General features: G+C 43.7%; 2 protein-coding genes across 5 annotated transcripts in view; one reads left to right on the top strand and one right to left on the bottom strand.

Annotated features, from left to right (window-relative positions):
- rfx2 (regulatory factor X, 2 (influences HLA class II expression)) overlaps positions 1 to 17,404 on the top strand; it is a 43,094-nt gene extending 25,690 nt beyond the window's left edge. For 3 of the 4 annotated variants that reach the window (XM_056415340.1, XM_056415337.1, XM_056415338.1), the window contains 13 exons: positions 311 to 385; positions 1,172 to 1,353; positions 2,124 to 2,243; positions 3,489 to 3,610; positions 4,144 to 4,262; positions 11,425 to 11,537; positions 11,624 to 11,775; positions 12,483 to 12,580; positions 13,054 to 13,203; positions 13,301 to 13,509; positions 13,821 to 13,974; positions 15,232 to 15,274; positions 15,641 to 17,404. In XM_056415340.1, coding sequence (XP_056271315.1) covers positions 311 to 385; positions 1,172 to 1,353; positions 2,124 to 2,243; positions 3,489 to 3,610; positions 4,144 to 4,262; positions 11,425 to 11,537; positions 11,624 to 11,775; positions 12,483 to 12,580; positions 13,054 to 13,203; positions 13,301 to 13,509; positions 13,821 to 13,974; positions 15,232 to 15,274; positions 15,641 to 15,762 — 1,659 coding nt within the window. In that variant the 3' untranslated portion in view covers positions 15,763 to 17,404. The remainder of the gene's footprint in view (positions 1 to 310; positions 386 to 1,171; positions 1,354 to 2,123; positions 2,244 to 3,488; positions 3,611 to 4,143; positions 4,263 to 11,424; positions 11,538 to 11,623; positions 11,776 to 12,482; positions 12,581 to 13,053; positions 13,204 to 13,300; positions 13,510 to 13,820; positions 13,975 to 15,231; positions 15,275 to 15,640) is intronic. The other variant, XM_056415339.1, reaches the window with a different exon arrangement.
- An 8-nt stretch (positions 17,405 to 17,412) lies between these two features.
- Positions 17,413 to 21,163, bottom strand: part of fcho1 (FCH and mu domain containing endocytic adaptor 1) — a 35,973-nt gene continuing 32,222 nt past the window's right edge. Inside the window, exons 19-27 of the mRNA XM_056415336.1 lie at positions 20,787 to 20,890; positions 20,348 to 20,519; positions 20,034 to 20,148; positions 19,735 to 19,890; positions 19,442 to 19,574; positions 18,983 to 19,179; positions 18,755 to 18,819; positions 18,366 to 18,533; positions 17,413 to 17,747 (exon numbers count right to left, since the gene is read on the bottom strand). Of these exons, the coding sequence (XP_056271311.1) occupies positions 17,719 to 17,747; positions 18,366 to 18,533; positions 18,755 to 18,819; positions 18,983 to 19,179; positions 19,442 to 19,574; positions 19,735 to 19,890; positions 20,034 to 20,148; positions 20,348 to 20,519; positions 20,787 to 20,890 (1,139 nt within the window). The 3' untranslated portion in view covers positions 17,413 to 17,718. The remainder of the gene's footprint in view (positions 17,748 to 18,365; positions 18,534 to 18,754; positions 18,820 to 18,982; positions 19,180 to 19,441; positions 19,575 to 19,734; positions 19,891 to 20,033; positions 20,149 to 20,347; positions 20,520 to 20,786; positions 20,891 to 21,163) is intronic.

Below are 21,163 nucleotides of genomic sequence, written 5' to 3'. Positions count from 1 at the left end.
GGCCGTCACCGGGCGGATCCGCCGGCGAGCCCCTTGATTTGCATGCTTTGTCAGCCGGTTGCGGTTTGGCTGATTTTAATGGACATGCAGAGATCTGGCTGCTCGCTAACAGTCTTATTTCCTTTTTATCTGTTTTAATTTTTGTCGTGTGTTTTTTTTCTCTTATTATTATACCCCTGCTTATTATTTCTGTTCCCTTTTTTCTTCTTTCCTCTCCATCTCTCTCACTCTCTCCTGCCTTTTCCCTCTTCTTCTACTTTTTACTCTTATTATTTTTCCTATTTTTTTCGCATGCCTCTTCTTTCTTTAGCTTGAAATGGCGATTGAAAACCTCCAAAAGTCTGAAGGAATTGCGAGTCACAAAAGCAGCCTGCTCAACAGCCATGTAAGTCAACCGGGAACTTTCCTCAAAAACAACAACAAATAAAAAACAGCAACAGAAGCTGACCCTGAAGGCAGCGTTGGACACGCTGCTGCAAACTTTACTCTGCAAATAGTGTTTATCCTTCGTCTGATTGCATAAGCTCTCACCTTTTTTTTGCTTAATACCTGCATCTTGTATTTATTTCCTGCATGGACTTGCACTGATGGGTTTTTGGCATGCACTCTGATTAAAGTTCATTGCATTGACACTTCCCTGTGATTATAATAACATCTCAGAGACGTGGTGTTGTACCTCCGTCCAGACCTTTTGGTTCTCCACTAGCTCTTAACCTCAGCTGGTGTCGTACAACCTCCACACCAGCAGCGTCTGAAGCATCTGCTCTACGTCTGATTGGAAAATGCATAATTTGAGGGTTTTTTATGCGAGTGATTGATTGTGCCGCTACGGACGGAGCTAAAACTCTGTCTGCCTCCGTATCGACTCGTCTTGGAGAGAGACTTGAGATGTTTGAGTGTTCACTCAACCGCTGGAGTCCAGAGCACAGAGGCCTGAGCGTAGCCACCGCAGCAGTAGTCTCTGGTGTTTAACCTCCTGCAACAGGAGGTCATGTGACGTGTGTGTGTGTGTGTGTGTGTGTGGTATCTGTCTTTTGATGTACTAATCTAAGATGCGTTGCTCCTCTTTCACTCTCCGGCTCTGTTTCATGGAGGTATCGACTGTGTCTGCCGGGTCTCACCGATTGCGCAACCGCGTCTTCTTCTTTTTCTTCTTCTGTGTGTTCTTTAGCTGCAGTGGCTGCTGGACAACTACGAGACGGCGGAGGGCGTGAGCCTGCCCCGCTGCTCGCTGTACAACCACTACTTGAGGCACTGCCAGGAGCAGAAGTTGGACCCGGTCAACGCCGCCTCCTTCGGCAAGCTCATCCGCTCGGTATTCATGGGCCTGCGGACGCGGCGCCTCGGCACCAGGTACAGACAGGAGCAGGAAGTGGTCGCTGCGTCATTATGTAATCGTTTTAGATTTTACATTTAATTTAGCTCAGGGTTCATGGAAAAGTCATGGATTTTTTAACATGGTTAAAGTCATTGAATAAAAAAATTTAATCTAAAAAGTTTTGGAAAAGTCATGAAAGTTATGTTATATTCATATAAAAGCTGCATGTTTTACGCTGAGTTTTAAATAATAAATATGTTCTTTAAAAGAAAGACGCTCAAAATATAAGCCGGCATACGATCTCTCAAACCCGCAAATTTAGGGTGAAATAATAGTTTGATTAGAAGAATAAACATTATGATAAATGTTTATTCTTTTAAGGTTATAAACTGTTTGCTTTGGAATTCTCTTTGTTAATATAAATACAACATTTTCTCACTTTTTCATGTTTACACCGAGATTTCACAAAATGTGGATGAACCTGTTCATTGGTCATGAGGATGAACCTGTTCATTGGTCATGAGGATGAACCTGTTCATTGGTCATGAGGATGAACCTATTCATTGGTCATGTGGATGAACCTGTTCATTGGTCATGTGGATGAACCCTGAATCATACACTGTAGACGCGGCTACGTGGGGCAATTCTGGGGTCAAGTATCTTTGCTCAAGGACACATGGACTAGGGCTAGCCGGGGATCGAACCACCGCTGACCCACCGTCCCGATGTGACGAGTGTGATGATGGAGGAGGATAATGCCGCCTCCGCCTCCTGACGGGTTTCTCTTCTCTCCTGAACCCCCCAGAGGAAACTCTAAGTACCATTACTACGGCATCCGGGTGAAGCCGGACTCGCCTCTGAACCGGCTGCAGGAGGACACGCAGTACATGGCCATGAGGCAGCAGCCCGTGCACCAGAAGCAGAGGTCAGCCCTTCACCTTTAACCCTTACAGCCTCCTCACAGCCGCCAGCAGGGTCACACTCATCGCATGTCATGTTTGGTTATTTAGTTTGAACATGTCACGTGTTAAACAGATGTCTCTTTCAATACTCTGCTGCCTCCGTGCTTTATCTGAACCCTGTTCATTGGTCATGTGGATGAACCCTGTTCATTGGTCATGAGGATGAACCTGTTCATTGGTCACCATGGGGATGAACCTGTTTATTGGTCATGTGGATGAACCCTGTTCATTGGTCATGTGGATGAACCTGTTCATTGGTCACCATGAGGATGAACCCTGTTCATTGGTCATGAGGATGAACCCTGTTCATTGGTCATGTGGATGAACCTGTTCATTGGTCATGTGGATGAACCTGTTCATTGGTCATGAGGATGAACCCTGTTCATTGGTCACCATGGGGATGAACCTGTTCATTGGTCATGAGGATGAACCTGTTCATTGGTCATGAGGATGAACCTGTTCATTGGTCATGAGGATGAACCCTGTTCATTGGTCATGTGGATGAACCTGTTCATTGGTCATGTGGATGAACCTGTTCATTGGTCATGAGGATGAACCTGTTCATTGGTCATGTGGATGAACCTGTTCATTGGTCATGTGGATGAACCTGTTCATTGGTCATGTGGATGAACCTGTTCATTGGTCATGTGGATGAACCTGTTCATTGGTCATGAGGATGAACCTGTTCATTGGTCATGAGGATGAACCCTGTTCATTGGTCACCATGGGGATGAACCTGTTCATTGGTCATGTGGATGAACCTGTTCATTGGTCATGAGGATGAACCTGTTCATTGGTCATGAGGATGAACCTGTTCATTGGTCATGTGGATGAACCTGTTGATTGGTCATGAGGATGAACCTGTTCATTGGTCATGTGGATGAACCTGTTCATTGGTCATGAGGATGAACCTGTTCATTGGTCATGAGGATGAACCTGTTCATTGGTCATGTGGATGAACCTGTTCATTGGTCATGAGGATGAACCTGTTCATTGGTCATGTGGATGAACCTGTTCATTGGTCATGAGGATGAACCCTGTTCATTGGTCATGTGGATGAACCTGTTCATTGGTCATGTGGATGAACCTGTTCATTGGTCACCATGTGGATGAACCTGCTCATTGGTCATGTGGATGAACCCTGTTCATTGGTCATGTGGATGAACCCTGTTCATTGGTCATGTGGATGAACCCTGTTGTGCTCGTAGGTTCAAGCCCCTCCAGAAGGTGGACGGGATGTCTGACAGCCTGTGCGGCGGCTCTCAGAACTGCAGCAGCACCCCGGAGCAATCGGTGGCGGCTCAGAGTCAACACCACCAGCAGTACATCGGTGAGGACGGGGGGTTGTCACAGCAACAGCACCGTCAACAAACAAATGAGTACCTGTCAGGCTTCTCGTTTGTTTTGACATTTATTGGATGTGTGTTTTTGAGTTTTATTTACAGTGTCTATAACGTTTTCCTATTTTTTAGCATCAAAATCTGGATTTAAAATACTTTATTTTAATTTTTTAAATAAGTTACATTATTAGGGAAATTTAAGTCCACGTGTTGTAATCTAAAGGAGCTCCATTACATCCATTATTACTAAATGAAAAGAATAAAGCACCCCATATATATATATATATATAATTATTTTATATATATATATATATATATATATAATACATTATATATATATAAAATATATCTAATTTTCTTCATGTTACTTCATGTCTTTTATTTATTAAATTTCAGACTAGTAATGCAACAAAATAGTAAAAACACAGAAGGGGGTGAATGCACAGCACTGTAGATGCATGTGTGTGTGTGTGTGTGTGTGAGAGAGTAACACCCCCCCCCCCCCCCCCCCTCTGCCCTACAGATACGTCCCACTCCTTGCCTCCCTTCCCGTCCCCTGAGTTGGGCTCTCAGCCGCTGCCCGAGCGCCTCAACGTCAACGACATCAAGAAGCTGCAATCCTTCTACCGAGACCACTGCGAGGTACGAGGTCATGTGACGAGGTCATGTGACGAGGTCATGTGACGTATGAAGCTTTGTGTGTGACTACCTCAAGTAGGGCGGACATGCACACATGTTTTAGGGGTCAGTGTTCCCCCACTGACTGAACTCCAGGAGCATTTCAAAATAATATAGTCACTTTTTGAAACATGTCAAAAAACATTAAAACTTTGTTCAAAAATAATAAATATACTTATTCAGGCTTACAGCATACGAGTAATTGTCATAAAATAGCAATAATAAGACTGATAGACAATAATAAGACTGTTAAGTGGTGGTCTACAGTCATTTGGATACGATCTGTGTGTTTTCCGATATATATATAATTTTTTTCGCGACCCACTTTTTAAACATATGACAAGTGAACTATCTCCCTATATCTACAAAGTGAACTATCTCCCTATATCTAAAAAGTGAACTATCTCCCTATATCTATGAAGTGAACTATCTCCCTATATCTATGAAGTGAACTATCTCCCTATATCTACAAAGTGAACTATCTCCCTATATCTATAAAGTGAACTATCTCCCTATATCTACAAAGTGAACTATCTCCCCATATCTATGAAGTGAACTATCTCCCTATATCTATGAAGTGAACTATCTCCCTATATCTATGAAGTGAACTATCTCCCCATATCTATGAAGTGAACTATCTCCCTATATCTATGAAGTGAACTATCTCCCTATATCTACAAAGTGAACTATCTCCCCATATCTATGAAGTGAACTATCTCCCTATATCTACAAAGTGAACTATCTCCCCATATCTATGAAGTGAACTATCTCCCTATATCTATGAAGTGAACTATCTCCCTATATCTATGAAGTGAACTATCCCTATATCTATGAAGTGAACTATCTCCCCATAACTATGAAGTGAACTATCTCCCTATATCTATGAAGTGAACTATCTCCCTATATCTATGAAGTGAACTATCTCCCTATATCTATAAAGTGAACTATCTCCCTATATCTATAAAGTGAACTATCTCCCCATAACTATGAAGTGAACTATCTCCCCATATCTATGAAGTGAACTATCTCCCCATATCTATGAAGTGAACTATCTCCCCATATCTATGAAGTGAACTATCTCCCCATATCTATGAAGTGAACTATCTCCCCATAACTATGAAGTGAACTATCTCCCTATATCTATAAAGTGAACTATCTCCCCATATCTATAAAGTGAACTATCTCCCTATATCTATAAAGTGAACTATCTCCCCATAACTATGAAGTGAACTATCTCCCTATATCTATAAAGTGAACTATCTCCCTATATCTATGAAGTGAACTATCTCCCTATATCTACAAAGTGAACTATCTCCCCATATCTATGAAGTGAACTATCTCCCTATATCTATAAAGTGAACTATCTCCCCATATCTATGAAGTGAACTATCTCCCCATATCTATAAAGTGAACTATCTCCCTATATCTATGAAGTGAACTATCTCCCCATAACTATGAAGTGAACTATCTCCCCATATCTATGAAGTGAACTATCTCCCCATATCTATGAAGTGAACTATCTCCCTATATCTATGAAGTGAACTATCTCCCTATATCTATGAAGTGAACTATCTCCCCATATCTATGAAGTGAACTATCTCCCCATATCTATAAAGTGAACTATCTCCCTATATCTATAAAGTGAACTATCTCCCGATATCTATGAAGTGAACTATCTCCCCATATCTATGAAGTGAACTATCTCCCCATATCTATGAAGTGAACTATCTCCCTATATCTATGAAGTGAACTATCTCCCTATATCTACAAAGTGAACTATCTCCCCATATCTATGAAGTGAACTATCTCCCATATCTATGAAGTGAACTATCTCCTATATCTATGAAGTGAACTATCTCCCCATATCTATGAAGTGAACTATCTCCCTATATCTATGAAGTGAACTATCTCCCCATAACTATGAAGTGAACTATCTCCCCATATCTATGAAGTGAACTATCTCCCCATATCTATGAAGTGAACTATCTCCCTATATCTATGAAGTGAACTATCTCCCCATATCTATGAAGTGAACTATCTCCCTATATCTATGAAGTGAACTATCTCCCCATATCTATGAAGTGAACTATCTCCCCATATCTATAAAGTGAACTATCTCCCTATATCTATAAAGTGAACTATCTCCCGATATCTATGAAGTGAACTGTCTCCCTATATCTATGAAGTGAACTATCTCCCTATATCTATGAAGTGAACTATCTCCCCATATCTATGAAGTGAACTATCTCCCTATATCTATGAAGTGAACTATCTCCCTATATCTATGAAGTGAACTATCTCCCGATATCTATGAAGTGAACTATCTCCCTATATCTATGAAGTGAACTATCTCCCCATATCTATGAAGTGAACTATCTCCCTATATCTATAAAGTGAACTATCTCCCTATATCTATAAAGTGAACTATCTCCCGATATCTATGAAGTGAACTATCTCCCTATATCTATGAAGTGAACTATCTCCCTATATCTATGAAGTGAACTATCTCCCATATCTATGAAGTGAACTATCTCCTATATCTATGAAGTGAACTATCTCCCTATATCTATGAAGTGAACTATCTCCCTATATCTATGAAGTGAACTATCTCCCTATATCTATGAAGTGAACTATCTCCCCATAACTATGAAGTGAACTATCTCCCTATATCTATGAAGTGAACTATCTCCCTATATCTATGAAGTGAACTATCTCCCCATATCTATGAAGTGAACTGTCTCCCTATATCTATGAAGTGAACTATCTCCCTATATCTATGAAGTGAACTGTCTCCCTATATCTATGAAGTGAACTATCTCCCGATATCTATGAAGTGAACTATCTCCCTATATCTATGAAGTGAACTATCTCCCCATATCTATGAAGTGAACTATCTCCCCATATCTATGAAGTGAACTATCTCCCTATATCTATGAAGTGAACTATCTCCCTATATCTATGAAGTGAACTATCTCCCTATATCTATGAAGTGAACTATCTCCCTATATCTATGAAGTGAACTATCTCCCTATATCTATGAAGTGAACTATCTCCCTATATCTATGAAGTGAACTATCTCCCTATATCTATGAAGTGAACTATCTCCCCATATCTATGAAGTGAACTATCTCCCTATATCTATGAAGTGAACTATCTCCCTATATCTATGAAGTGAACTATCTCCCTATATCTATGAAGTGAACTATCTCCCCATATCTATGAAGTGAACTATCTCCCTATATCTATGAAGTGAACTATCTCCCTATATCTATGAAGTGAACTATCTCCCTATATCTATGAAGTGAACTATCTCCCTATATCTATGAAGTGAGCTATCTCCCATATCTATGAAGTGAACTATCTCCCTATATCTATGAAGTGAACTATCTCCTATATCTATGAAGTGAACTATCTCCCATATCTATGAAGTGAACTATCTCCCATATCTATGAAGTGAACTATCTCCTATATCTATGAAGTGAACTATCTCCCCATATCTATGAAGTGAACTATCTCCCATATCTATGAAGTGAACTATCTCCCTATATCTATGAAGTGAACTATCTCCTATATCTATGAAGTGAACTATCTCCTATATCTATGAAGTGAACTATCTCCATATCTATGAAGTGAACTATCTCCTATATCTATGAAGTGAACTATCTCCCTATATCTATGAAGTGAACTATCTCGATATCTATGAAGTGAACTATCTCCATATCTATGAAGTGAACTATCTCCCTATATCTATGAAGTGAACTATCTCCTATATCTATGAAGTGAACTATCTCCCATATCTATGAAGTGAACTATCTCCATATCTATGAAGTGAACTATCTCCGATATCTATGAAGTGAACTGTCTCCCTATATCTATGAAGTGAACTATCTCCCTATATCTATGAAGTGAACTATCTCCCTATATCTATGAAGTGAACTGTCTCCCTATATCTATGAAGTGAACTATCTCCCGATATCTATGAAGTGAACTATCTCCCTATATCTATGAAGTGAACTATCTCCCTATATCTATGAAGTGAACTATCTCCCGATATCTATGAAGTGAACTATCTCCCTATATCTATGAAGTGAACTATCTCCCTATATCTATGAAGTGAACTATCTCCCCATAACTATGAAGTGAACTATCTCCCTATATCTATAAAGTGAACTATCTCCCTATATCTATAAAGTGAACTATCTCCCTATATCTATGAAGTGAACTATCTCCCCATATCTATGAAGTGAACTATCTCCCTATATCTATGAAGTGAACTATCTCCCCATATCTATGAAGTGAACTATCTCCCCATATCTATGAAGTGAACTATCTCCCTATATCTATGAAGTGAACTATCTCCCCATAACTATGAAGTGAACTATCTCCCTATATCTATAAAGTGAACTATCTCCCTATATCTATAAAGTGAACTATCTCCCTATATCTATGAAGTGAACTATCTCCCCATATCTATGAAGTGAACTATCTCCCTATATCTATGAAGTGAACTATCTCCCCATAACTATGAAGTGAACTATCTCCCTATATCTATAAAGTGAACTATCTCCCTATATCTATGAAGTGAACTATCTCCCTATATCTATGAAGTGAACTATCTCCCTATATCTATAAAGTGAACTATCTCCCTATATCTATGAAGTGAACTATCTCCCCATAACTATGAAGTGAACTATCTCCCCATATCTATGAAGTGAACTATCTCCCCATAACTATGAAGTGAACTATCTCCCCATAACTATGAAGTGAACTATCTCCCCATAACTATGAAGTGAACTATCTCCCCATATCTATAAAGTGAACTATCTCCCTATATCTATGAAGTGAGCTATCTCCCCATAACTATGAAGTGAACTATCTCCCTATATCTATGAAGTGAACTATCTCCCCATATCTATAAAGTGAACTATCTCCCCATATCTATAAAGTGAACTATCTCCCCATAACTATGAAGTGAACTATCTCCCCATATCTATAAAGTGAACTATCTCCCCATATCTATAAAGTGAACTATCTCCCCATATCTATAAAACCTGAGCGCAGCACATTTGTGTGTGAATGAACTCCCCTGACCGTTTACTGCTCCAGCTCTGTGCATTTTATTTTGAAAAACCAGCCATTTTGAAGAGGAAGTGATATGTTTGCTAGTGTCACAGCCCGTATTCGGCATCTTGCAAGTGACCATATATGGTCTCTGGAGGAGTGACGTGGTGACCCCGTATATGTGGCTGTCAATCACAGTAAGCCCCGCCCTAAAGCGCGCTCTCTGATCCATTCTGATTTTACGACATGAACCTCCCGCTCACAAACATTCAGACAAAGGAAGTGAGAGAGAGAGGTTCTCCAGACACAATGTTGAATGAAGGACATTCTACAAATGTAGATTTATCTTTGGTGGCGCGGCCCCCGGTTGGTCTGCAGGACGGCAGTGGAGCCGTGCGGCAAGCCACAGCCGTCCTGCAGGAAGCTGCTCAGGTGCTGCCGGTCCTCAGGTGAGCGGCTGCAGGGCGGCGCTGCTCAGGTCCCGGTGGACCGGTTCCCTGAGGATGAAGAGGGAAGCCGCCTGGTGACATCTCACAGGGCTCAGCGCGTAGAGGCAGAAGAAGAGAAGACGTGTTTTTACATATGAACCTGCTGGCTGTGGTTTGAGGCTCTCGCCTCCCTCGTCTTCCTCGTCTTCCTCGTCCAGCCGCACCACGCTTCCCTTTGTTCCAGCCGTCTTTTCATCCGCCGCGCGGCTTTCAAGACATGCCAATTAACCTTTCAGCACGCCGGGTGGACATCTTGGTGTCTTTGTGCCCCCCCCCGTGGCCCTTTGTGCTGCCTTGTCTGTGGACGGCCACGCGGGCTCTCGGGCTCCTGTCTTTGTCTGCCAGGCACGGTTCTGTCCCTCTTTGTGTGATGTTTATGCATCTCAACGGTGACCTGGTAACACATTCAGACAAAGGTACAAATAAAGTTAAATCATCTTGTTTTACTCTTCACACAGAAACATGGAGGTTCCACCTGGAACCCAACAGGGTTCTTCAGACTGACGCCATAGAAGAACCATTTGTGGTTCCTCAAAGAACCTTCCAAACCAGGGTTCTCTAAAGAACCATGTCCTTCAAGAGTTCTTCAAAGAACCTTTAAAGGTTCTCAGACTAAAGAACGGTTCTCCAGTAGCTGATGGTTCTTCGTAGAACCACAAAGCCTCTTAAAGAACCCTTTAAGAACCGTTATTGTTCCGTGTGTGTTCATTATCGTCATGGTAACAACAGTCAACATGGAGGTGTCGGTCGTATCAATAAATGAAAGATCACACGCAGATGATTAAATACAACTTTGAAGGTAATACATCTGACTGGAGGCCACAGTGCATGTGTATGTGCACAGATGTGAGGGCTTAAGATTTGTGAAAGTGCACGTGAAAGTGCACGTGAAACGTGTTTTTTTCTCCTTCGCGCTTTTTTCTCTGTGTGGCGCAAAACGCTCTCTTGTTCAGAGCTGACTGGGAATTCTCCCTTTTTTTTGTTTTGGAGTTCTGTGTTTGACCTGTTGCCCACGGCAACCGTAAACAAGGTTGTCACGGCAACACCGGAGAGGAAGCACAAAAAAACACACAGAGAGAGAGAGAGAGACAATTAAATCCCAAAAGTTTCTAAAAAGTCTTGTAAATGTTGATATATTCATGTTTATTTACACAGTTTGATTAAAAGAATAAACATTTATACACATATTTATTATTTAATCAAACTGTTGTCTCATTCATGTGTTCTGCACCTGCTCCTCTGATGTGTGTGTGAGGGGGGGACTAAGTCCTGGACCAGGACCTCCAGCCTCCCTCCCTCTGCGTCGGCCGACACCTGGTTATTATTGAGCCTGAAACGAGTGAACAGGAGAGACCCAGAGGGCCAGAGGGTCAGAGGTCAGCATGTATCTGTTGGTATTAATCTGCTTTTAAAAAGGAAACCACGATTTAAGAACGCCTGCCGCCTCCAGAAGAAGCCTGCGTGTCTCCTGGGCCTCGCGGTGATTAACGAGCCGCTCATTGTCCAACAGGAGCTGCAGGAACTGTGTTGTGTGTCTGGTTGCCATGGCTCACCCTGTGTGCCCCCCCCCCCTGCAGGCTACTCTGGACGTGGTCATGAACCTCCAGTTCCACTACATCGAGAAGCTCTGGCAGACCTTCTGGTATTCAACAGCGCCCTCTAGTGACGGGAACACCACCATGCCCAACAGGTCAGACGGCGGAGACGAGCGCGGAGGCTTCAGCGTGTTCAATGAAGAGTGATGTGTGAGCTTATTATGGTCTGCCCCCCCTGCAGTGACGATGACCTGGAGGGAGCGATCCCCAGAGAGAAGCTGCTGTCTCTGTGTAAATACGAGCCGGTGCGTCTGTGGATGAAGAGCTGCGACCACATCCTGTACCAGGCGCTGGTGGAGATCCTCATCCCCGACGTGCTGCGGCCCGTTCCCAGTAAGAACACCTCGGAGCTCCAGTATGACCTCATCACCCGCAATAACATCATGATGTACTGACTCCGCCCCCAGCATCACCTCGAGGCATTTTGCCCTTTATTAAGTCTGATTGTCTTTCGGTGTTTATGCATAAACAGTGAAGTCTGTTCAACCTTTCACTGACACCGTGTGAGAGAAACAGGACAGAGACGCGGGGGCTGATCATCAAACACATTGAGGGCTCCTAGGGGTGGGAAACCTGGAAAGGGCCTGGAATTTATTAATTTTTTATTTCCAGGCCTGAAAAAGTTTTGAAAGTCATGAAAATATATTATATTCGTATATTTGTGTATATTTAGACTGATTAAAAGAATACACGTTTATATACATATTTATTCTTTTAATCAAACTGTTGTCTCATTCGTTTGTGTAATTTAAGGTTTAAACTCATGTAGACACGGGGACTTCCCTCTGCAGATCCATCTCCATGCGTCTGAGTGTTCAACAATATCTGATTACTGTGTTCACGCCTGTGTGGAGGGTCGTAAACAGATACTGTGTGTGTGTGTCATCGTCATGGTAACGGCTACCCAGGTGTCACGTGACATTAAACTAACGCCGGAGCAGTTTAATGACCGGCGTCGGCGTTTCCTTCCCTGGACTCTCGCGGCGGCGCTGGTGAGACTCCTGCAGCGTGGGTGTGTGATCCCTGCTCTGTGTCTGCAGGCACGCTCACTCAGGCCATCCGCAACTTTGCCAAGAGTCTGGAGGGCTGGCTGACCAACGCCATGACCAGCTTCCCCCAGGAGATCATACGCACCAAGGTAGTGACTCGCCGCGGCGCCCTGACACGACACACACCTGCACACATGGAACACCTGGAGAAAAGGCCTGGAGGTTTTAAATGGTTATTTCCAGGCCTGAAAAAAGTCCTTCAAAAAAATGTAAAAATCCCCAAAGTGTTTTGAAAAGTCCTGAAGATGTGTTTCATTCATATTATTTATGCTGAGTTTTAAATAATGAATATTGTTCCACGCTGCAAGTGAACGCACCTTAACTAAGAAGACATGAATGTTTATTCTTTAATTAAACGATTGTCTCTCATTCATTTGAGTTTAAGGTTATAAAGTAAATGCTTTGGAATTCTCTTTGTTACTTTAAATACAACATTTTATATATATACATATATATGTGTATATATTCATTTATATACACATATATGTATGTGTGTATATATATATATATATGACCTCTGTGTCCCGGTGTTGACCTCTGTGTGACCTCTGTGGCGGTGCAGGTGGCGGTGGTCAGTGCGTTCGCCCAGACGCTGCGGCGCTACACCAGCCTGAACCACCTGGCCCAGGCGGCCCGCGCCGTCCTGCAGAACACGTCCCAGATCAACCAGATGCTGTCGGACCTCAACCGGGTCGACTTCGCCAACGTGCAGGTGAGACGGGCTCCTGGAGCCGCAGAGCCCCAGAGCCCGACTGGCGCCGGCTGGCGCACCATGCTGAACACTGTCTCTCTCTCTCTGTGTGTAACAGGAGCAGGCGTCGTGGGTGTGCCAGTGTGATGAGAGCGTGGTCCAGCGCCTGGAGCAGGACTTCAAGGTGACCCTGCAGCAGCAGAGCTCTCTGGACCAATGGGCCGGCTGGCTGGACAACGTGGTCTCCCAGGTCCTGAAGCCCCACCAGGGGAGCGCCAGCTTCCCCAAGGCCGCCCGCCAGTTCCTCCTCAAGTGGTCCTTCTACAGGTGAGGGGCCCGAGGTCGACCCTCTATCGACTAACGGCCTGCGCTGACCGGCTGCTGGTGCATTCTGGGAGTTGAAGTCTTCCAGACATGTCTCAACACATGTAGACACGGAGACTTCACAAGATGTCATGGAATAATCAACATGCGTATGAACCTGCTTTAATACGAGGTCTGTTTGTTTGTCTGTTTGTTTGTTGTTTGTTGGTATGTTTATTTGTTTGTTTGTTTATTTGTCTGGTTTTTTTTGTCGTTTGTTGTTTGTTTGTCTGTTTATTTGTCTGTTTGTTTGCCTGTTGTTTGTTTGTGTGCAGCTCCATGGTGATCAGAGACCTGACCCTGCGCAGTGCAGCCAGCTTCGGCTCCTTCCACCTGATCCGGCTGCTGTACGATGAGTACATGTTCTACCTGGTGGAGCACCGCGTGGCGCGGGCCACCGGGGAGACGCCCATCGCCGTGATGGGGGAGGTGAGGGAGAACAACATGTCAACACCACAAGAACAACATGTAAACACCATGAAGAACAACATGTAAACACCACAAGAACAACATGTAAACACCATGAAGAACAACATGTAAACACCACAAGAACAACATGTCAACACCATGAAGAACAACATGTAAACACCACAAGAACAACATGTCAACACCACAAGAACAACATGTAAACACCATGAAGAACAACATGTAAACACCACAAGAACAACATGTCAAAGAACAACATGTAAACACCACAAGAACAACATGTAAACACCATGAAGAACAACATGTAAACACCACAAGAACAACATGTCAACACCATGAAGAACAACATGTAAACACCACAAGAACAACATGTCAACACCACAAGAACAACATGTAAACACCATGAAGAACAACATGTAAACACCACAAGAACAACATGTCAACACCACAAGAACAACATGTAAACAACACAAGAACAACATGTAAACACCATGAAGAACAACATGTCAACACCACAAGAACATGTAAACACCATGAAGAACAACATGTAAACACCACAAGAACAACATGTCAACACCACAAGAACAACATGTAAACAACACAAGAACAACATGTAAACACCATGAAGAACAACATGTAAACACCACAAGAACAACATGTAAACACCACAAGAACAACATGTCAACACCACAAGAACAACATGTCAACACCACAAGAACAACATGTAAACACCATGAAGAACAACATGTCAACACCACAAAGAACAACATGTAAACACCATGAAGAACAACATGTAAACACCACAAGAACAACATGTAAACACCATGAAGAACAACATGTAAACACCACAAGAACAACATGTCAACACCACAAGAACAACATGTAAACACCATGAAGAACAACATGTAAACACCACAAGAACAACATGTCAACACCACAAGAACAACATGTAAACAACACAAGAACAACATGTAAACACCATGAAGAACAACATGTCAACACCACAAGAACATGTAAACACCATGAAGAACAACATGTAAACACCACAAGAACAACATGTCAACACCACAAGAACAACATGTAAACAACACAAGAACAACATGTAAACACCATGAAGAACAACATGTAAACACCACAAGAACAACATGTCAACACCACAAAGAACATGTAAACACCACAAGAACAACATGTAAACACCAGGAGGACAACATGTAAACACCGGGAGGAGCCGACGGTTTGTTGACTGTCGTCTCTCCACAGTTCAGTGACCTCCCCTCCATGATGCCGTCACTGATGGAGAAAGGTACGACACACGACACCTGGTGGAGCCACTGAGGCCTCCATCATGGAGATGGCTTTCCTCCTACATTATATATATATATATTACTGATATATATAATTAATATAAATATATAATTAATATATATATATATAATTAATACATATATATATAATTAATATATATAATGTATATATATATATTTATTAATTATATATAATTAATATAGATATATATTAATAGATATATATAGTAGTTATACATATATATATTATATATTTAGCAATAATATATATATATATTAATATAGATATATATCATTTTTTTATTATTATTGGGGCTCACAGTAGACATGAAAATAACCATTTCAACATTCCCTTGTTGTTGTAGATGCGTCCTTCTCCGATGAGATGAGTGACCTCGGCAGTGACGGCGACGCCTCCAGAGGTCCGACTGAGCCGGCCGTGAAGAGAGAGAGAATCGAACTGAGCCACCCGCTGCAGGAGATGTGAGGCTGAAGAGACGGGGACCAGCACTGGACCATCAGAGGACCAGCACTGGACCATCAGAGGACCATCAGAGGACCAGCACTGGACCATCAGAGGACCAGCACTGGACCATCAGAGGACCATCAGAGGACCAGCACTGGACCATCAGAGGACCATCAGAGGACCAGCACTGGACCATCAGAGGACCAGCACTGGACCATCAGAGGACCATCAGAGGACCAGCACTGGACCATCAGAGGACCATCAGAGGACCAGCACTGGACCATCAGAGGACCATCAGAGGAGCATCTCCTCCTCAAAGGTCACGACCTTCTCCAGTGCAATGTACATAATCAAAGTAGCATCAGCTTCCCTCACTAGCAGTGATCCTCAACTATTGTTATTATATTATTATTATTTGTACTCGCAGGGCGTAACACGGTCGAGTTTCTGTTGAACTGTGAATGTGCAGTACCTATTGGATGTGTGCGTGTGTGTGGTTGTTCTTTTTTATAAACCCTAACTAGCTGTGCCATCGTGTCATTTGAGTGCCTTAGATCTCTAACCTTGAAACCACCACTAGAGTCTCTCTGCCCCTCAGCTCCGCCCCTCATCTCCTAAGCTCCGCCCCTCAGCTGTGCCTCGACTGCAGTAAGAATGTAACGTCTCTAAACCTCAAGACATTCAAAGCACCTTTTCAGTTACGTGTGTAAGGTGTGTGTCCTCCTAGTTGCCTCTGTAGCACACACACACACACACACACACACACACACACACACACACACACACACACACACACACACACACACACACCCCCCCCAAAGGACCTTTAACCCCCCTCCCACCGGTTCTGTAGGAACTCACAGCCTCGCAGTGAGATGTTGGTTTGTTTACCTCAATAGATATTTAGATATTTACATACCGTATACATATATATATTGTTATATATTCATATAAATGTATATACTTATATATATATATATATATGTATATATATTTATAAATATATATCTTCTGGCTCAGTTGACATTAGGGAAGTCTTGAACAGAAGTAGCCACGTTGTGTGACTTCCTGTAAATAGACAAAAGGAGCCCGCTGACCCCGACTTCACTCTGACCTCACGACAGATTAAAGTCTGACGTTCTGTTTGATAGGGAAACGACGTGTTAGTCAGAACACATTTAACTCTGTAGACGTCGTGCCTCCCTATCATGTTGCTTTGATGTGTAATTCATAAACCGATGTGTGTTTATACTTTTAGATTTTTTCAGTTCAATGTGTGAAATTAAACTTATTTCCCGTGGCGTCGCTGAGCCCCGAGATGCGACTAAAACCTTTCAAACAATAATTTGTTATTTATCTGAATTATTCTCCTGTTGATCGGTTTGTTTTGAGCTTTTTTGTCACGCTGCCTTCAAACGCTTCGAGCTAAACAAGTCATTTCTGTTTGTACTTTGTAATGTTTTGTACGGCTGTTTTAGGATTTATTTTTTATTGAACTAGATTCTTACAAGTATATATATTACTGAACCTTTTATTTTTGTGCATTTACAAACCTGTTTTGGACTCTAACAGATAAACGACGGTAATAAACTGCATAGTTCAGCTGTATTTTGTACTTTGGTCACAATGTGTAATAAATTGGTGTAAACCAACACAAAAAAAACGTTTCGAGCACTTTAATTATTTTTATTAAACATCAACATCACAAAAAACTTATTCTGAACAATCATATGTACAAACATTTATTTTCTCAGGTTTGGTAGAACTTTTTTTTTTCCTCAAAGTATTTACATAATTTAAAAATTCCTCGTTTCATGGCAACTCGAGTCCAGATTTAAAGTCTCAGAACAGGAAACAGAAACGCTGGGGACCGCTTAGTGTGCGACACATTAAGTTAAAGAAGAAGGAAAAGGGGCGTGGTCCTAAAGCAGGACGTCAGAAGTTAAGTGCACGTCGTCCTCCAGGCCGAGCGCCTCCTCACGAGGAGCAGCCGGCCAGGTACTTCCCTAAAACCACAGAAGAAGAAACGAGCTCTAAATGTACGTTTTACAGTTAAACACATTCCTAAATCTTTGATTATTCTCTTAATATTTTATATCATTGTAAAGTATTTCATAAACTGATAGAACATCATTTAAAAACCCATAGCTTTGTCATAGCATGTAGCATGTCATAGCATGTAGCAGCATGTAGCATGTCATAGCATGTAGCAGCATGTAGCATGTCATAGCATGTAGCAGCATGTAGCATGTCATAGCATGTCACTTTTGGTATCTGATTAATTCTGACTCGTCTGGTTCATAATGTTTATTATGGGATGGATTAATAATGTAACGGAAACTATTTGAGTAGCCGAGGTTATTCTAATCAACTCTTCATGTCTCTAAATATATTTATACAATTAACTTTCATTATTGTTCAATATTTTCTTGCTAAAAGCAATTAAATAAAGAATAAAAACTTGTTAAAGACGTGTCACGAAGCTGTGGCTTTATTTTCTTCACACATGTTATTAAATACTCTGATGTATTTATTTTAAAGTCGTAATAGTATATAGAATGTGGAAAGAGTAATAAAAGTGCTTCTACGACGAATGAATCAAATCACTTCCTGATTTCTCCCACCTGTGGCGAACCTCTTCTTGACGAGCGACAGGCGGTAGCGAGCGCCGAGCAGCTCCACGCCGACGCCCGACAGCGACGCCCCCGAGCCCACGAACTGCACCGCCAGGCTGGGGGGGGGGCCGCGGGGGGGCTCCGGGCTCTGCCAGCTGGCACACAGGGTCCCCGAGCCTGGGGGGGGGGGGGGGGGGGGTTAAAGTAGATCTTCGGTTTAATAATGGGAATTAACATGTTCAAGCATGACCACTGTTCAGGGTACGAGGAGGAGGAGGAGGAGGAAGAAGAAGAGGAGGAGGAAGGAGAAGTGGAAGAGAAAGAGGAAGAAGAGGAATGTTATTCTGGCGGTGAGCCAGCTGTCTCCATGGAGACGCCATCGTCTCTCAGTCTCTGACCTTTGCTGTGATTGGTCGGGGAGATGTTTGGGAGTTTCCACAGCAACCGTCTCTCCTCCGCGTTCCTGCAGAGGAAAACAAACAACAAAGTTGGCGAGGCCACGCCCCCTTCTTAGGCCACGCCCCTTCTCCGTGGCGATGAGCCTCGTGTGGACGAGTTATGACCGCATCATGAATCATAACGGCTCCGGTCATGCTCTTTGATCTTGAACAGGCCACGCCCCTCACCAGGAGGCCGGCGGCTGGCACTGCAGGTCCGAGGCGTCGCGGTCCAGCGGCAGCAGAACCTGCACGGCGGCGAGCTGCGTGGACGGCGCCGTGGCCGGGCAGCAGTGGTAGTCCAGAGAGACCCGGGTCACCGTGCCGCCGCGCTGGCACTCCGCCGACAGCAGGAGGGGGGCCCGGCCCGGGTCCTGGGACGACACCTGGGGGTCAGAGGGGGGTCAGGGGAGTCCAGAGGGTCAGAGGGGTCAGAGGGTCAGAGGGGTCAGAGGGGTCAGGGGAGTCCAGAGGGTCAGGGTCCAGAGGGTCAGAGGGGAGTCAGAGGTCAGGGGAGTCCAGAGGGGGGTCAGGGGAGTCCAGAGGGGGGTCAGGGGAGTCCAGAGGGGTCCAGAGGAGTCCAGAGGGGGGTCAGGGGAGTCCAGAGCAGGTCTGGAGGTCTGAGACATTAGGACTGTGAACCCCGACCTGGTACTTGAGCAAGGCGATGTTGTAGTACGACGCCTGAGGGTTCAGCTCCGCCTCCCGCTGCAGGTGGAGCTGCAGAGACGCCATGTTGAACAGGAAGTCCCTGGAGTCGGGGTCGCTCTGAGACGGGTCGCTGGGGGGGAGAGAGAGAGAGAGGGAGAGGGAGGGAAAGAGAGAGGGAGAGAGAGAGGGGGAGAGAGAGAGAGAGAGAGAGAGGGGGAGAGAGAGAGACACAGAGTCAGGCCGCTCAGCATCAGGTTGACCCTGCGTGACCTCAGGCTCCGTCAGCTGACCTGTAGAGCAGCGTCTGATTGGGCAGGACGTGATCGATCCTCGAGGCGTTGAGCAGCCGGAAGCCGAGCGGCGGGACGTTGATGTTGGCGGTGAACATGCGGGCGACGGCGGCGGGGAAAGACACGGTCAGGTCTCCTGTGATCCTCACCAGACAGCTGGGCAGGGACAGAGCAAGACTGGTGCTACTATCTACAGATGTTTCATAGATACACATAAAATATATATAGATATATAGATATATAAGAATTGATTCCATGTCCTCTAAAATGTGATTCCTTTGATCTTGAAGGGTGCTCACTGGTTGTGCTGCCCCCCTTTGAAGTAGGCGTTGATGTACTCCGTGATGGCCGCCGCCACAGGCCACGCCTCCTGTGTGCCCAGTGGAATGGGACTGGGCCCTCGAGACAGGTGACCTGAGGAGACCATGAGGTCATCAGGGGTCACAGGTCAAGGAACTGAAGCCACAGCTGGTTGTCTTAGCTTAGCACAAACACCTGGAAACCGCTAGCCAGGTGAGCACCTCTAGTGAAGCTCAATAATTAACCACAATGCATCCTGTTTGTCTAACTGGACTGAAGAGCCGTTTCCATGTATTCATGTTCCGGGGCTCACGCTGTCTCTGCTGCTGGTCCTGGTTCTGGGGGGGCGGAGGGGAGGCGGGGCTCGGGGCCCGGTCCTGCCCCCCCCACGAGGCCCCGGCCTTAGGGCCCCACTCACCGGGGGAGGAGGAGGCGCTGAGGGCCGGGCGGGGCTCCGGCTGCGGGGAGGAGCACAGCGAGCGCGACTGGAACACAGGAAGTGAGACGGGGCCACGCCTCAGGAACAATAGAAACAATACAAACAATAGAACTTCACAAGAGAAACAAGACCGAACACATTCCTTTGTTCTTCTTCAGTTCTTCACTCACGTTAACTTAGATTTTCACTTTTAAGGAGGAATGAATGTATTCAAATAGATTAATGTATCGATCGTTCATGAACGTATCGATCGTTCATGAACGTATCGATCGTTCATGATGTATCGATCGTTCATGAACGTATTGATCGTTACTCTCTCGCAGCCGCCTTGTCGCCCCGACGTCCTTTTGACTCGAGTCGTTCTCGGAGCTGAAGACACGTCGGCCGAGTCCCGCCGGACGCTGGTGTGCTTGGACCCTGAAAAACACAATATATAAAAATATTAATATATATATTTAAAAAAAATATATATATATATCAAATATATAAAAAATATATATAAATATATCAAATATATATATATGTATCAAATATGTATATAAATATTTTTTTTACATGAAATATATATATAAATATTTCCTGAGCGATGACGAGGAGTTTAACATGTTCAGATATCCAGTGAAATATCACTTAAGACATAAAACAGCAGCGATTTCTTACGTAAAAAAGAAAAGAAAAGATGAGCCAGGC

The sequence above is a fragment of the Pseudoliparis swirei genome, chromosome 5 (genome assembly GCF_029220125.1).
Source record: "Pseudoliparis swirei isolate HS2019 ecotype Mariana Trench chromosome 5, NWPU_hadal_v1, whole genome shotgun sequence".
Lineage (NCBI taxonomy): Eukaryota > Metazoa > Chordata > Actinopteri > Perciformes > Liparidae > Pseudoliparis > Pseudoliparis swirei.
This window is presented reverse-complemented; position numbering and strand designations above follow the sequence as displayed.